Source organism: Sorex araneus, chromosome 6 (genome assembly GCF_027595985.1).
Source record: "Sorex araneus isolate mSorAra2 chromosome 6, mSorAra2.pri, whole genome shotgun sequence".
In the NCBI taxonomy this organism is placed as follows: domain Eukaryota; kingdom Metazoa; phylum Chordata; class Mammalia; order Eulipotyphla; family Soricidae; genus Sorex; species Sorex araneus.
The window spans coordinates 153,969,001-153,987,341 of record NC_073307.1 but is presented as its reverse complement, the minus strand read 5'-3'; the positions used below and the strand labels follow the sequence as shown (position 1 = coordinate 153,987,341).

Genomic DNA, 18,341 nt, shown 5'->3' with positions numbered 1-18,341 from the left:
TGATCCTGTTTGGAATTTTGGGACAACAACGACATCGGTCTGGCAAAACCTTTGATTGAATATGAAAAAAGTATTCGCAATGCTTGCCTGTCCTTCGCCAACTACAAGACCAAGATGACTGCCCTCTGACGTCCCGATGGATCTATCACATCCTCCAGAAAGGCAATGGAGAAGATTATTCACGACTTCTACTCGGATCTCTTTGACAGCCATGTCCACCTGCCCACATACCAAATTCCACAGGATGGATATGTCTTTCCCAATGTTTTCCCTTCTGAAATCTGACACGCCATTTCGATGGTAAAGACTCGAACAGCACCTGGTCCGGACAAAGTCAGACCTGAACACCTGAAGAATCTGCCGCCAGTACTCATCAATACACTGGCCTGACTCTTCACACTCTACCTGTCTGAATGCAAGGTTCTGTCTCAGTGGAAAACCAGTAGGACCGTTCTGTTGTACAAGAAGGGAGACATCCACGACATTGGCAACTATCGCCCAATCTGCCTGTTGTCTGTCATCTACAAGTTGTTCACTTGTGTCATCCTGAATAGAATAGGCAGAACACTAGATGAAGGACAACCATGCGAGCAAGCCGGGTTCCGAAGAGGATTCAGCACTATCGACCATATCCACACAGTGACCAAACTCATTGAAGTTTCATGAGAGTTCAAGATGCCGCTCTGTCTAACATTCATCGACTTAAAGAAGGCCTTCGATTCTGTTGAGACTGAGGTAGTCATCGAAGCCCTGGCCAAACAGGGCGTTCAAACTCAGTATATCAAAATCCTCCGCAAGCTGTATTGTGGATTCACCACCAGGATCTCACCATTCTACAAGGAAGTGATCATTGATGTAAAGAGAGGGGTGCGGCAAGGTGATACCATTTCACCGAAACTCTTCAGTGCCGCCCTTGAGAACATCATGCGACAACTGGAATGGGAAGGAATGGGAGTGAAGATAGATGGTCAGCAATTACACCACCTCCGCTTCGCTGATGACATCGTTCTCATAACACCAAACATTAGCCAAGCGGCACAAATGCTGGCCGACTTCGACCACGATGTTCATGAAAAACAAACTGGTCCCTGAAGCTCCATTTGCTCTCAATGGAATGAACGTCTCCGGATGCAGCAGCTATGTGTACCTGGATCGAGAAATCACCATGAGGAATGACTTGGTGCCAGAACTGCACAGGAGGAAGAGAGCAGCTTGGAATTCATTCAAGAGCGTCGAAGAGGTGGTTAAGAGGACGAAGAACCTCCGACTCCAGGCACATCTTTTCGATTCCACTGTTCTTCCTGCACTAACATATGCCTCAGAGACCTGGGCCCTATGCAAGCAGGATGAGAATGCTATTAGGGTATCCGAAACTGGAATCGAAAGAGCTATGCTGGGAATATCATGTCTCACTCAAGTGAGAGAAGGAATCCGGAGTTCTGACCTCCATTGACGGTCAAATATCAGGGATGCTGTCTCGTTTGCCAAGATGTCAAAAATCAGATGGGCCTGTCATGTAATGCAATTCAGAGATGACCATTGGACTAGAGCTGTTACAGACTGGATTCCATGGGACGTCAGAAGACCTCGTGGCCACCCACCAACTAAATGGTCAGATTTCTTCGTCAAATCTCTGAGTGAATGATTTGAGGCTCTTTCTGTTCCTGGAGCGAGCAGGTATCATTGGGCTACACTAGCTCACGACAGGGACAAATGGAGATGTTACTGGTGCTCACTCGAGCAAATCGAAGATCAATGGGACTACAAGTGATACAAGTGATGCCATTTTAAAATGTCTGAAATAAGCACTTTTATTGAAATGTATTGTCAACTGAACAAAGCAAATTGCCATGTCACAGAAGTTTTACTTTTTTTTTTTTATTTTTGGGTCAGACCCAGTGATTCACAGGGGTTACTCCTGGCTCATGCACTCAAGAATTTCTTCTGGTGGTGCTCAGGGGACCATCAGGAATGCTGGGAATCAAACCCGGGTCAGCTGCGTGCAAGGCATACGCCCTACCCCCTGTGCTCTCGCTCCAGCCCCCACAAAAGTTTTAATGACTATCTTTGAACATGACAGTAAGGGTAGGAAGAAATCTTTTTTTTTCTTTTTTTTCCCTTTTTTTGGGTCACACCCGGCCATGCACGGGGGTCACTCCTGGCTCTGCACTCAGGAATTACCCCTGGCAGAGCTCAGGGGACCATATGGGATGCTGGGAATCAAACCCAGGTCGGCCGCGTGCAAGGCAAACGCCTTACCCGCTGAGCTATCACTCCAGTCCCCAAGGGTAGGAAGAAATCTTAACTTATAAACCACTTCTTGTAAAAAAATAGGTTTTATTTGTTTTTTTATTTATTGGTGGAGGTGCTTCCCAACCAGTGTTCAGGATCACATGCTAGGCATGTGCCTTAACCCACTGTGCTATCTCATGGCCTCTTAAATACTTTTGGTTGTAATGACAAGAAAGAGGAAGAGGAAGAGATAGACATCAAATCAGCTTGATTGTGATGTGAAGTGCAAATGAATTGATTTATGTCACTTCCCATCACAGTACTAGGCATTGAGTGGACACCAACAGAATGTGATAGTAACACGTGCAAGTGTACATTAAAAATATAACTCTTTCATCACTCATTCATTTATTAGTGCTTGGCTCATTCTTATTTTCTCAGAAGGTACTGAGACTATGTTCCTTCACTCGGTGTGTATTAGATCATTAGGGATGAAATTATTGCTCTGGTTTGGGGTGAAGCTTACTAGAACTTTGGCTCTGGTCTGTTTCCCCACCTTTCATCTCCCATTTTGGGATTAGACATGGCTGTTTTTGTTAGATAGAATTTGCTTTGTTTCACTTACACCAGATTGTCTCCAGATTCTTGTTTTGCAGCAGACACAGACTGATGGCCCACCAAGTTGTCTCTCTGTGTGTAGCCTTCTAACCAGGGAGTTTACAGCTGGTGCCTAAATGATGCTTGTTACCTTGAGGTTTGAGGTTCCAAGAGCTGATAAGAAATTAGGAAATGAGGAAATCAACATTCACTGGTCATTTTACGTTGAAGAAAATGTAACCTTTCTAGAGAGGGCTGATTTTAATTTTCTTTCTTTTTTTTTTTTTTTTTTTGCTTTTTGGGTCACACCCGGCAATGCACAGGGGTTACTCCTGGCTTTGTACTCAGGAATTACTCCTGGCGGTGCTCAGGGGACCATGGGATGCTGGGGATCAAACCCAGGTCGGCCGCGTGCAAGGCAAACGCCCTACCCACTGTGCTATTGCTCCAGCCCCTGGTTTTAATTTTCATGTTATTGTCATCAGGATTTTTTTAATGATGTTTACCTTATTATAGAACAAATTTTTTTCTCTCTTGTGTGAACATCTTAAGTCTGAGAAACTATGTCCAGAAAATTGACTCCTTACTAAACTCTGCAAAATATTTGACTTTGGAAAAATATACAAATAGAAATCTAACCTCAACTGAAGAGCAGATATCCTGTGTATGACAGAGTTCTTTCTAACTGAACAGATAATCATGCTGAAAATTGTTTATTTAAAAAACACTCATTACTTTTTTCCCTAAAAATTTATGTACTTAAAAACCATCCCTATACAATGTCATATAGAATGTCACTCTTGGCAGTTGTACTTTATACCTGAAGAATATCTTAGAAAACAATGGTCAGAGTGAAAAACATGTATGTTTTACTTTGAGGCATCAAGGGTTAAAACTTTAGTTGCATCAGAAGAGAGATGTAGAAAGTCTTTTTTTTTTACTGGTGGTGTTGGGTACAGGTCTCAGAGCCATAAGGATGAAAGTAGGTACTCTACCAATTGTATCTACCAATGAGCTGAAATAACATTCCCAGCTTGAGAGACCTGATTTAATGAAAGGAAAAAGCTAGATCCAGTGAGTCTGTATCCTCCTGACTAATAAGCAAATACATGAAGGAGACAAATGAGCCAAGGATGGGGACTGAACTTGAATATTACTGCATGTGTAGCTTCTTGGGACTGTTTGTTAAAGAAAAGCCAGCTTACTTTGGTTTGGAAAAATAGTTTTTATTGAAAATTTATTTTTTTACCATGCCTTGAATCATTGTCATCCCGTTGCTCGAGCGCGCAAATCGATGAGCAACGGGATGACGGTGATACAGTGACAGTGATGCCTTGAAAATCAAAACCAGTACTTCTGTTTTGCTTAGTCTTTCCATAGATTTGTTCTCTGATCTCTTGGGCTAGTGACGCGTTATGATGCTCTACAGTCATTCTGTCTTAGGGGCTCCAACCACAACAGCCTTGGGATCCTGACAATAAACAAAGCAAACAACTGATATTCTTTGGTGTAATAGGTGGGCCATGTTTTTCACTAATGGTAATTTTGGCGAAAAATGGGTTTATTGTGATACAACATATCAACTTCCTTTGTGAATATATTTCTAGTGGAATTTTTATTGAGATGATTATAGGTTCATAAGACAGTCATAAGAAAAAAATTAAGAAAGATTCTCAGCACACGTTTCCAAGTGCTCACAGGAGCAATGGTTCCACAATGCTTCAGTTATGTACAAAATGTGTTCCCCAAATGGACATATTAAATTGCTAATTCTCAAGCTGATGGTTGTAGAAGGCAATTAGGGTTAAATATGGCCAAGTAGAGCTCTTTTGAGTGGTATTAATGCCCAAATAAGAACTTCTTCATTAAAATAGCTTTCTTCAAGATCAGAGCAATAGTAGCGTCATGTGCTTCTCTTTTATGTGCCCAAATCCATTTGATCCCTGGCCTTGCACGGCCCCTACAGCCCCTTTGAGAGGTACCTCTGAGCACAGAGACAGGAGCAATATTGGACACTGCTGATGTGGCTTCCCAAAAGAAAGAAAGAAACAACCAAATAAATAAAAACCTCTTCTCTTAAAAAAAAAAGTTCGCTTTTATTCTCTGTTCTTCCCCAAGATAACTCAGTAAGTTGTTGAACCCTGGAAAAGAGCACCCACTTGAACATTATGTTAGACTTCTGGTTTTCAGAAAAGTAGGATGAATGTCTGTTTTGTTCATTAGTCACTAATTTTTTTTAATTTATTTATTTTTAATTAGTGAATCACCGTGAGGGTACAGTTACAGATTTATACACTTTTGTGCTTATGCTTCCCTCATACAAAGTTCGGGAACCCTTCCCTTCACCAGTGCCCATTCTCCACCACCAGTAAACCCAGCATCCCTCCCACCCTCCCCAATCCCATCTCCCCCCACCCCACCCTGCCACTGTGGCAGGGCATTCCCTTCTGTTCTCTCTCTCTAATTAGCTGTTGTGGTTTGCAATAAAGGTGTTGAGTGGCCACTGTGCTCAGTCTCTAGCCCTCATTCAGCCCGCAACACCCTTCCCCCACATGGCCTTCGACTACATTATAGTTGGTGATCCCTTCTTTGAGTTGCCCTTTCCCCAGAATGTGAGGCCAGCCTCCAAGCCATGGAGTCAACCTCCTGGTACTTATTTCTACAATTCTTGGGTGTTAGTCTCCCACTCTGTTATTCTATATACCATAGATGAGTGCAATCTTTCTATGTCTGTCTCTCTCTTTCTGATTCATTTCACTCAGCATGAAACTTTTCATGCCCATCCACTTAAATACAAAATTCATGACCTCCTTTTTTCTGACAGCTGCATAGTATTCCATTGTATAGATGTACCAAAGTTTCCTCAACCAGTCATCCGTTCTAGGGCATTCGGGTTTTTTCCAGATTCTGGCTATTGTAAACAGTGCTGCAATGAACATACATGTGCAGATGTTGTTTTGATTATACTTTTTTGCCTCTCTGGGATATATTCCCAGCAGTGGTATTGCTGGGTTAAATGGGAGCTCAATATCTAATTTTTTGAGAATCGTCCATATTGTTTTCCAGAAGGGCTGAACCAGTCAGCATTCCCACCAGCAGTGTAGAAGGGTCCCTTTTTCCCCACATCCTCTCCAACAGCGATTGCTTTTGTTCTTTTGGATGTGTGCTAGTCTCTGTGGTGTGAGGTGGTATCTCGTGGTTGTTTTGATCTGCATCTCTCTGATGATTAGTGATGCAGAGCACTTTTTCATGTGCCTTTTGGCCATTCGTATTTCTTCCTTGGTAAAGTTTCTGTTCATTTCTTCGCCCCATTTTTTGATGGGGTTGGATGTTTTCTTCTTATAGAGTTCAACCAGTGCTTTATATACCATTGATATCAACCCCTTATCTGATGGGTATTGTGTAAATATCCTTTCCCATTCTGTGGATAGTCTTTGTATTCTGGTCACTGTATCTTTTGCGGTGCAGAAGCTTTTTAGTTTAATGTAGTCCCATTTGTTGATCTCTGTTTTTACTAGATTGCTTAGTTCCGTGTCACCTTTGAAGATAACTTTATCTTCAATATCCTGGAGGGTTTTGCCGACCTTGTCTTCAATGTACCTTATGGTTTGTGGTCTAATGTTGAGGTCTTTAATCCATTTTGATCTGACTTTTGTGCATGGTGTCAGGTCAAGGTCTAAGCCCATTTTTTTGCATGTGGTTGTCCAGTTGTGCCAGCACCATTTGTTAAAGAGGCTTTCTTGCTCCACTTCACATCTCTTGCTCCCTTATCGAAGATTAGATGGTCATACATTTGGGGTTGTGTATAGGGATATTCCACCCTGTTCCATTGGTCTATGGCTCTGCCTTTGTTCCAGTACCATGCTGTTTTAATTGTTACTGCTTTGTAGTAAAGTTTGAGGTTTGGGAGGGTGATGCCTCCCATCATCTTTTTCCCAAGAATTGTTTTAGCTATCCTTGGACGTTTGTTGTTCCATATGAATTTTAGGACTGCTTGATCCATTTCTTTGAAGAATTTCATGGGTATCCTTATAGGGATCGCGTTGAATCTGTATAATGCTTTGGGGAGTATTGCCATTTTGACAATATTGATTCTCCCTATCCATGAGCAAGGTATATGTTTCCATTTTCTCATGTCCTCTTTTATTTCATGGAGTAGCGTTTTATAGTTTTCTTTGTAGAGGTCTTTTACATCCTTGGTTAGGCTGATTCCGAGGTACTTGATTTTCTGGGGCACGATTGTGAATGGGATTGCTTTTTTCGTGTCCCTTTCCTCTGCCTCATTGTTTGTATATAGGAAAGCCATGGATTTTTGGGTATTGATTTTGTAGCCTGCAACTTTACTGTATAAGTCTATTGTTTCTAAGAGTTTCTTAGTAGAGGCTTTGGGCTTCTCTAGATATAGTATCATGTCGTCTGCAAATAGTGAGAGTTTGATTCCTTCCTTTCCTATCTGGATGCCCTTAATCTCTTTTTCTTGTCTAACAGCTATCGCAAGTACTTCCAGTACTATATTGAAGAGAAGTGGTAAGAGTGGGCATCCTTGTCTTGTGCCTGATCTTAGAGGAAAGGCCCTTAGTTTTTCTCCTTTGTGGATAATGCTTGCCGTAGGCTTGTGGTAGATGGCTTCGCATTAGTCACTAATTTGATGGTGCATTGTTGTAGCAGCCTGAGGTGACTGACAGGTATATCCAGAGCCTAAAATCTGCATCCTGTGAAGATGTTAGGCTACATGGTAAACAGGACTTAGGATTGCTCTTGGAATCATGCTTACTAATCAGCTGACCTTATGGATAATACTGGATGATCCAGGTAAACCCAATATATTCCCAAGGGTCTTTATAAATGGAGAAAGAAGGTAAAGAATGAGTCAGATTGGAAGGTACTCTGAGACTGACACTGAGACTGGAGGAATTCACTACACACAAGAAATGCAGGTGAATTTTCTATTTTTTTTTAAAAAAATTATTATAGAATCACTGTGATGTACAGTTACAAACTTATGAACTTTTGTGTTTGCATTTCACTCATACAGTGATCATTTACCCATCCGTCCACGAGTGCCCATTCACCTCCACCAATGATCCCTATTGAGGTAATTGTTTTGTAAGACTGTATCATGTTTTAGGGGCATGATTATTCACCACTTCGAAATGTGTATTATTATGCCACATCCATCACTAAAGCATTCCACCACAATCTCTTGGTGCTCTTTATTTCTCTGGTACAAATATTCCCCCACTACTACCTCCTTCTGGTACAGTGACTTCCTGTAAACTGAAAAAATTAAGAAAATTCCCTCATGTATCTTGTCATACACATCCATGCACATGCACACATGCTCCTGACCTAAAACACAATTAAAAATAACATCAGTTATTACAACAACAAAACCACACAATTTTTAATTATTAATAATAACCAATTATTAATAATAATAATAACCTCCTCAGAGGCGATGGACTCCAGCTTCTCTCCCCACCCTGAGCAGAGCTCCTGGTGGCCGATGACCTCTAGAATCTAGCCACAGCCATGCTCAAGGCCCCTCTCCACACGTTCGGACTAGCCTCACGCGCATGAAGGAACCGGCAGAGGAACCCAGGTGTGTGGGACCTGGGGCTAAGACCTCCAAGGCTGCTCTGATCGGGACTGGGCCTGCTCTGCCCAGATTTCCCATTTCCAGTAGCTAGGCGGTCACACCCAGGGACTGCCCCCCACCCCCCACTGGCGTGGTGTAATCCCACCAATGGCCAGCATCTAGAGACTTAAAAGCAAGCTCCCGGAAACTCGGAGTCGCTTTGAGGCCTCGAGATATCTTATAGCCCACTTCTCCCTCTCGGAGAACCTGGCAAACTAGTGGGCATTTCCTGCCCACATGGGAGAGCTTCGCAAGGTCCCCATGGTGTATTAATATGCCAGAACCAGTAACAGCTTCCAAGCTCTGGGAATTATAAACAAAAGCTGGTAACATCTGTGTATTGTTCTTGTGTGAATTATTAAACTCCATTTGGGCAGTGTAGTTGCCCAAAACTCCACTGTGCAAATACCAAGCAATGTGATTGTATTTGCACAAGCTGTATTGTATAAAAGTATGTGTAGCTTTATAAAAATTGCCAAACTATTTTCCCTAGGTGGCTGTGCTACTTTATGTTTCCACATGTAATGAAAAAGAGTTGCAATTACTTCACATAACTCTCCATGTCTGTGTCCATGACTTTTGCCACTCTCATTTAAATTTTCTTTATGATATGGGACGTGAAAGGTCTTTTGAAATTTTCCCATGTGCTTATTTGCTATCTTCTCAGATGGTTCTTTCACTTCTCAGCCTAAGAACAGCTGTGCTGGTCTGTTTAACTCATGTGAGAGTACTATATATAATTGCTGATGCTTTTATGCTTTAATTATACATATGCATATTCGACAAATATTTATTGAGTAGCTAACATGATATGAATATGCTGAGAACTGGAAATTCAATGTGGAGGGTGTTATTTTCTTTATCTTCGTGTTCCTGCATTGATGGGGACATACGTCTCTCAGGCCCTCTCTGAGTGTCAGCATAAATCATATTGTAATTAGGAAGCAAACAAAGAGAGTTAACTGTCGGCCAGTAACAAGGACGTTACAGCATTTCCTGTGTAATTAGGCATCCTTCCAACCAACTTTAGGGAGGTAGTATTCCTCATTAATACCTTAATGCCCAATGAATACTCATGCAGTATCACAATCTCCTGGGAAACGATTCTGTTTGTTTTGGCCTAGGAAATATTTGTACTGTGCTCCTAATATTTTAAGACCACTTCTATGAAAAGAAATAACATCAGAGCTAGAGAGATTGTACAGCGCCAAGGATGCTTGCCTAGCACGTAGCAGACACAGGGTTCAATCCTGGAAACACCTATGGTTCCCTGAGTATTGCCAGGATGAATCCCTGACACAGAACCAGGATTAATCCATGAGCTCCGCTGGGTATCACCCCCAAACAAACACAAATAAAATAAACAAGAGAAGTAGAATTAAATTAAAATGTGAACATGTTGATTATTTTAGAAACATGAAAAAGAGGCCAAATTTGCACATGTTGATAGACTATATTTGGACAGTTTGGTTCCATCTAGAAGAACATTCTTCCCATCAATTTCATAGGTTCTTTCACTTTCTTATTTATCAACCAATAGATCATGGGGTCTAATAGAGGTGTCACAGTACCATATACAGAGGCCACTTTCACATTCTCCTAAGAATGATCGGAGGGAGGCTGTAAGTACATGCAAGAGAGAGTTCCATAGAAAACGGTGGCAGTTGTCAGGTGGGAGGCACAGGTGGGGAAAGATATTTTCCTCCCCACTACAGCAGAAATCTTCAGGATGGCAGCCCGCATAAGTATGTAGGAAATGATGCCAGCCAACACAGTGAATGTCAAGTCGAATCCTATAAAGACAATTAGTAGTATGATGGTGTCAATATTGGAGCATCAAAGGGAGAGAGTTGGAGACACAACGTAGAAAAAGTGATTGATGGTATTAGTCCTGCAGAACGACAGTAAAAATTTAAGTCTTATGTGCATGGATGCATTTATTGTATCTACATATAAACCAACTAGTTGGATGCAGGCTCTTTGATTATGGAATAACGTAGTGGGAAGGTAAAAGTTATCAGTTGCAAAAGTTGCAAAACCAATAATTATGTGGCACAGCCCCCAAGTGATAAGGATTTATTTTCTACTCTGAAGTTCTTCAATATTTTGGGAGTGATAGCAGAGCTATAACAGATATCCATTATCGGGGAATCTGTTGTAGGAAAATGTACCTATGTGCTTGGGGGTCTGGAATCTGCCCCGATGGGTAGAAATATTCCATATTTTCATAATATTCTATATTATGGAATATTTATTAGAAATATTAGGAATATTCCATATTTTCCGTAATATTCCATATTACCTACAATGGAGAAGACATAGATGAATAGGAATACAGTGAAAAGTACACATGGAAATTTACATTGGGCATCAGATCCCAGCAGGAAAAATTTACTCACTTTAGTAGGTGTTTTCTTGCGTCATGGCTGCCAAAAGTCTAGAGCAAGAAGGATCAAGAAAAGAAGACAGGGGGCTGGAGCAATAGTACAGTGGGTAGGGCATTTGCCTTGCATGCGGCCGACCCGGGTTCGAATCCCAGCATCCCATATGGTCCCCTGAGCACCGCCAGGGGTGATTCCTGAGTGCATGAGCCAGGAGTGACCCCTGTGCATCGCCGGGTGTGACCCAAAAAAAGCAAAAAAAAAAAAAAGAAAAGAAGACAGCAAAATTTATTGCTTCAAAAATATTTTAATTATTTCATTGATAAGAAACTACTACATAAAAATTGATGTGTATGTCAATGATCATTTTTAAATAAAAAATTTGTATAGAAGACTAATGTATGATTTTAAGAAACATCAGTTAATGAGTATTTCCCTTATTCTAAGGAAATGTCTATAGTTTCATAAAGCTCTCTTAAATAGAATTGCTCAGGGCTTTCCTTGTGCTCTAAACCCAGCCAAGCATGGTTACAAAACAAAAACAAAGATATCTGTTAGGAGCACTGGATAGACATATTAATACATTAAGGAAATATAACAGCCAGCAATTCATTTAAATCTTTAAAAAAAGTATTTATTTTAGCCTCATGCATGAAGGTACTGGCAGAGGAACCCAGGTGTGTGGAACCTGGGGCTGAGACCTCCAAGCCCGCTTGGATTGGGACTGGGCCTCTTCTGCCCAGATTTTCCATTTTCCAGTAGCTAGGCGGTCACACCCAGGGAATGCCCCAGCGCCGTGTGAGCCCACCAACGGCCAGCATCCAGAGACTTAAAAGCGAGCTCCTGGAAGCGCTTTGTGGCTGTGAGATATCTTATAGCCTACTTCTTCCTCTGGGAGAAACTGGCAAGCTATTGAGAGTTTCCTGACCACATGGGAGAGCCTTGCAAATTCCCCATGGTGTATTCATATGTCAAAACCTGTAACAAGCTGGGTCTCATTCCCCTGACCCTGAAAGAGCTTCCAATGCAGCATTGTTGGGAAGAACAAGTAGAGAGAGGTTTCTAAAATCTCAGGGCTAGGACGAATGGAGACATTACTGAGACCGCTCGAGAATTCGATGATCAACGGGATGATGATGATGATGATGATGATGATGATGATGATTTTAAAATTTAATTTAGTTTCATTTTTTTATTAATGTATTTTCCATGAAACACCTAGTCAAATTCCCTTATACATTTCCATCATACCATCACTGAGGAAATGATTCCTTGTGGTTCAGAGGGAAATCATAGTGGAACTTTTGTCTCTCATCCTTTCTCTGCTGCTCCCTGCGCATACGCAATGATGCACAGCTGATACTGAAAAGGTGTACTGCTCTGTTTGATGTAAAACAGACTGAGTCAAGTCTCTCTCTCTCTCTCTCTCTCTCTCTCATTTTTTTAATCGATTCACTGTGAGACACACACTTACAGAGCTATTCATGATTAGGTTTCAGTCATACAGTGTTCCAACACCCCTCCCTCCACCAGTGTACATTTCCCAGAGAGTCAAGTCCTCTTTCTGCTATGAATTTGAGATGATTGTCCAATCCTGTCTATCTGTGTGGTTCCTTCTAAGTGGAGGAATTCAGATCTGTGATCTAATAGATCAGTGTTTGCTCCCGTGACAATATGAGGTTCCCGGCGTTGAGATGGAATTTAAGAAAACAACAATTATTATCTTCTGCTAGAGACATACTCAGATTTCCAGAGGGAATAAAGTGCATTTTCATGTTACTGCCCTTAAAGAATTGTTTTTAATATTTTAATGCTGTTAAGTTAACAAATTCTTTTTTATTTCCTCTTCTTCCCTCCCTGACTCATTGCTTTGTCTGTGTATGTGAGGGGTGTGTGTGTGTGTGTGTGTGTGTGTGTATGTAAGCAGTCATTCTCATGGTTGAAATTCAGAAACATAAAAGTGCACGAAGAAAACCAAAGCTAAGTTCCCTAGACCAGAATTTATCAGCTGGGGCCCAGATGCCCCCTTGTGGGTATCTGTGATATTCCAAGAGGTCCACAGGTGAAAATCTTGTGAATGGGAGGCTGTAGCTTGACACTAGAGGCCAACAGTAGAACAGAGGGCACACAGGAGTCTGGAAGGGGACCACTGTCCACAGAGACAGAGAAACTGCTCTGTACCCTGAATGTCATCACTAGTTTCATAACGTGGAGTCCAGCCTGTGTATTTTTCCAAATATAAGCCTTGCTTTGCATTTGCAACCTATGAACTGTTGAGATTGGGGATTCTAGCCTCGAATAAAACAAGGAAGTGTTATGCAGATGCACTGTCAGCGGCAAAGCCCTGAGGGAGATTCTCTGGCTCTGGCTATGTGGTGTCTGTGTGTGTGTGTGTGTGTGTGTGTGTGTGTGTGTGTGTGTGTGTGTGTGTGTGAAAATTCCGTTGTCTTGACATTTACCCAGTCTGGGTGATGAGGGTCAAAGAGAGCTCGGCCCCCATCTGAGCTCAAGCATGTCTGTGGGCTCCAAGAGAGAGGTACCTAGCATGGGACTGTTTTTTTTTTCTTCCTATTCCCCACCCCAGTTAACCTACTATCTGTGTGAATTAATATCTTTTTGGTCTGTGAAATTTAAAATGACCAACTAAATTACCTGCTGCCTTTCCTCTTTCCTCTCATAATAATGTGGCTCCCAGTCTGTCCTTTCATTTCATAATGAGTGACTGACTCTCTTGAACCACTTCTGATGAGAAGTGACAGACTCCTTCAGCGGATACCTGAGAATATTTTCATATCGACTTTATTTTCCAAAATCGTAGATTATTCATAGATTTTCTGCTTAATTTATCTTTATTTCAAAACAAAACATATATAGTTGCCTCTTGGCCTTCATGCTTTTGAAGAGAAACTGGCTATTAATCTTATTGAGAAACTTTCAATCTTTTTATTTTTTGGTCCTTTGATTCCCATTTGTCATGCAAATTTTATTTCCATTCTATTTTCCTCCTCCCTCCCTCCCCCCTCCTCCCCTCCCTCCCTCCCTCCCTTCCTTCCTCCCTCCCTCCCTCCCTCCCTCCCTCCCTCCCTCCCTTCCTTCCTTCCTTCCTTCCTTCCTTCCTTCCTTCCTTCCTTCCTTCCTTCCTTCCTTCCTCCCTCCCTCCCTCCCTCCCTCCCTCCCTCCCTCCCTCCCTCCCTCCCTCCCTCCCTCCCTCCCTCCCTCCCTCCCTCCCTCCCTTCCTTCCTTCCTTCCTTCCTTCCTTCCTTCCTTCCTTCCTTCCTTCCTTCTCTCCTTTCTTCCAGCCTCCCTCCCTTCCCTTCTTCCAGCCTCCCTCCCTCCCTTCCTTTCTTCTCCTTCCTTCCTTCCTTCCTTCCTTCCTTCCTTCCTTCCTTCCTTCCTTCCTTCCTTCCTTCCTTCCTTCCTTCCTTCCTTCCTTCCTTCCTTCCTTCCTTCCTTCCTTCCTTCCTTCCTTCCTTCCTTCCTTCCTTCCTTCCTTCCCCCTTTCCTCCCTCCCTTCCTTTCTTGTTTTACAATATTATCCATGATCGGGATACATTCAGACACCAGATCTACCACTATAATGCTTCTTTCCCTCCACCCATGTCTCAGGGTTCCCCCTCCCCCCTCCCCCCCTTCGGGTGTCCCTCACGCCCTCCCGTAGTTTTGCTTACCTGGGAAATTCAGTTTTGTAGAGTAGAACTTAGATTCTGTTGCTTTGGGCCATTTGTTGTTTATTTGCCATGGGCATTTTTTTTTTATTTTATGTTTTGTGTTTTGAGCCACAACCTGAGACGCTCAGGGGTTACTCCTGTCTCTGTACTCAGGAATTACTCCTGACAGTCATGGAGGTCCATATGGGATGCCAGGGATCAAATATGGACCAGCTGCATGAAGGCAAAAGCCTATCCACTGTACAATTGTTCCAGCCCCCTCCACCCTACCCCTCCACAATTTTTCTTTTTTTGCTCTGTTTTGTGTTGTTGTTGTTTTATTCCACATTCGAGGGAGATTATTCTGTATCCATCTCTCTCTGTCTAACTGGCCTTCACTCAGCATAAATTTCCCCACTCTTAATCTGCCTTTTCACTAGTTGTGTTATGTGTCTTTATTTATTTACTTATTTAGAACTTTGGCACCAGAACGCCAGTGCCTAAGGGCTACTCCAGGCTACTCCTGGCTCTGTGCTCATAGATAACTCATAGCACTGCCTGGGGGATAATCTGATGGGGATTCTGGGGATAATTGGGGTCCGCTCTGTGCAAGGCAAACGCCTTAACCATGCACTTTCTTTCCAGCTTCATGTATGTGTCTTAAACTAGATATCAAGATACTCGCTCATAAATTGGTGGAACTCAGAAGTAGGATGGGAATAGAGCACAGGAGTACAACACAAAATTTGCTGCTTTTTGAGACACAAATGTTTTGCTGAGGAAATGCTTCCAGCATTACTATGTCTTTGACTCTAATATGGAGTTCTGAAAGGATTAATCAATAATTTATTGATTGATTTTGCCAACGCTTGTTTGCTTTTATGAGAAGAGTATTTTTAGAGGAAGCTACTCTGACATTCTTAATGCCTTTTTAGTGTTTTAAAAATGGATTCATTTGGCTTTTTAAAAATTTGTGTGTTGTGAGAGATTTTTATCGTTTGGACATCACTCAGTATAATGCATACATAAATATTATTTATAATTTCTCTGTGCAAAGGCATTTATACCATAAACTAAAATAAGGAATAAGAGACACCAGCATAATAATTCATCTTCCTTTCTAGAGAAGGTGAATGGAAGTAAAGATAAATACCTATTTTTTTTCTCCTGCTTGTATTCCGAAGGGAAAGTAGGTTTTTCTCTATAAACAAAAGTATGATTAGACTGCCAACAACTGAGAATAAAGATGAGAGTTTGCTAATTTTGGAATTTCTCTTCTGTAACACAACCCAAGCAGCAAAGGCTAGTGACCTTTGGTCTCTCTTGGTATTTGATTATTTTACTATGAGTGGTTTTCTATCACAGAGTTCCTACCTCATCCTTTAGATTTAGAACTTCTGATAATATGCAGAAAGGCAGTGAACTCCCATTCGAGAGGCCCAACACTCATGATTTCCTGTGTTTGACCGAAGTGATGAGACTGGGAGAAGAAATACAGCTTGTAATCACAGCCTATTTCTTTACGGGGACAGGTCCTCTGGGAGTGACCTTGAATGCATTTCCCCCATGTCAATAGAGCACTACTACCTGAGTCCACTGTTATCTGAATTCTAATATTTAATATACATTTCTCCAAATCTCCTCCCCCCGTTGGAAATCATGAAAAGCAGCAACATTATTTCTGGGAAAAACATTGCCAGGTAGCACCAAAATCTGCCATGGGTTTTATTTTCATAATGTGTTTAACTTAAATGGGTAATGCAAGAGACTCAAGTTCTTACTAATTGATTGACAAGTAACATATTGGTAATTTCTGTGTAAATTTTCTAGTAAGATAGGGACTCTGTATAGAAAGAAGGACTATTGATTAGTCATGTCTGAGTAAGTGAGATTTATTCAACTCTTTTATTTTCTGTCTATTTTCTCCAAATAAATGGCACTTTCCAGTATTTCTTAGAATACAAAATTAGTTAAAAGAAAAGAACTTTTCCTGGAGGATCTAAATATTGTAATTAATGTGGATACTTAACACACAATAGCACAGTGGTAGGGCGTTTGCCTTGTATGCAGCCGACCTGGGTTTGATTCCTCTGCCCTTCTCGGGGATCCCAGCAAGCTACTGAGAGTACCTCACCCCCACAGCAGAGCCTGGCAAGCTCCCCGTGGCATATTCAGTATGCCAAAAACAGTAACAACAAGTCTCAAAATGGAGACGTTACTGGTGCCCGCTTGAGCAAATCGATGAGCAACGGGATGACAGTGACAGTGACAGTGACTTAACAGCATTGAATATACACTTCTCTTAACTTACATTTTCTGTTTTAAAGGAAAGTATTTGGGGGAATAAAGAATCTTAAAAATATACAAAAGCCATATCAAAATTTTTTTAGATATTTTCTTTTTTGCAAGAGATGGCAAAATTATAAGCTTATTTAACTAGTTCTTATGTTCTTGACATTACTAAGGAACGCCTTTTGTCTCACAAAATTTTGCCACATTTCCCACAATGGAGAAATGTTAATTTGCTGGGGTCTTTTTGAATTAGAAATCTATGTTTACACTAGAAATACTTTTTCCCAATCCCCTTAATGGCTTCTTTGACATCTTGGTTTCTCAGACTGTAGATAAGGGGGTTTAACATGGGGATAATAATGCCATAGAACACGGAAGCCATTTTTTCTTGCTCTTGAGACTCTGCAGTCCCATGGTGTAGATACATGTAAGAGAGGGTTCCATAAAAAATGGTGACAGCTGTCAGGTGGGAGGCACAGGTGGAGAAGGCTTTTTTCCTCCCCTCAGCAGAAGAGATCCTCAGGATGGCAGCCAGGATATAGATGTAGGAAAAGATGACGACTAGAATGGTAAATGTTAAGTTAAACCCCACAAAGACTGTCAGTAGTAAAATGTTTAAATCAATGCTAGAGCACGAGAGGGCAAGAATTGGGGGTTCATCACAGAAAAAGTGGTTAATTTTATTGGATCTGCAAAAATTCAACGAGAAAGTAAAACTGGTATTTACAGAGGCATTAAGGAAGCCCATGATATATGAACCGATTAAAAATTGAATGCAGACTCTTTGGGTCATGACTATTGGGTATCGAAGTGGGTTGCAGATGGCCATGTAACGGTCCACTGCCATAACAGCCAGGATATAGCAGTCACTTGTTGCGAAGGTAGCATAGACTAGTATTTGCGTCACACATTCGACGAAGGAGATTGAATGGTCAGTCTGTACGAAATTCTGTAACATCTTGGGAGTGATAGCAGAGGAGTAGCAAAGATCAACAAATGCCAAGTGTTGGAGCAAAAAGTACATAGGAGTTTTAAGGGAGGAAGCGACTCTGATGAGTAGGATCATCCCAATATTTCCCACTAGAGTGACAACATAGATCATTAGAAAAACTATGAACAAGATATGCCAAAACTTGTGTTGACCGGCAAATCCTAGGAGAATGAATCCAGTCACTGCAGTATCATTGCTTGTTTCCATGGTGCGCAAAGATGAATTATTAGCTGAAAAGGACCAAATAAAAAACAGAGAAATCTAAGACTGCTGTAATCCTGTAACCAATTTTTAAGGTGGAAGTAATATATTAATTGCTTTCCTGTTGGGTTAAAGAAGTTTTTGTTTGTTTTTGGGCCACACTTGGTGGTACTCAGAGGTTCTTTCTGGCCGGCTCTGGAAATCACATGGGTTTCTTGGGATTGATCCAGCCTACCCACTGTACTATTGCTTGGGTCCTTAAAGAATGTTTCTTGTGGCACGCCTGGTACTGCAGAAAAATAAAGGAAGGGAGGAAGAAAGGAAGGGAGGAAGGAAGAAAGGAAGGAAGGAAGGAAGGAAGG

The 18,341-nt window shown here is 41.6% G+C and overlaps 1 protein-coding gene and 1 pseudogene across 1 annotated transcript; both read right to left on the bottom strand.

The window, feature by feature from the left end:
- Positions 1-9,943: 9,943 nt before the first annotated feature.
- On the bottom strand, positions 9,944-10,608 carry LOC129406024 (olfactory receptor 5AK2-like; annotated as a pseudogene).
- A 6,447-nt stretch (positions 10,609-17,055) lies between these two features.
- Positions 17,056-17,985, bottom strand: LOC101541303 (putative olfactory receptor 5AK3). Its single transcript, XM_012935441.2, has one exon. It carries the CDS (start codon positions 17,983-17,985, stop codon positions 17,056-17,058), a length of 930 nt encoding a protein of 309 aa, XP_012790895.1.
- Positions 17,986-18,341: the final 356 nt, after the last annotated feature.

What these genes read in the sequence shown, in the direction of transcription:
- LOC101541303 (XM_012935441.2), bottom strand. Translation starts at nt 17,985, where the DNA reads ATGGAAACAAGCAATGATACTGCAGTGACTGGATTCATTCTCCTAGGA.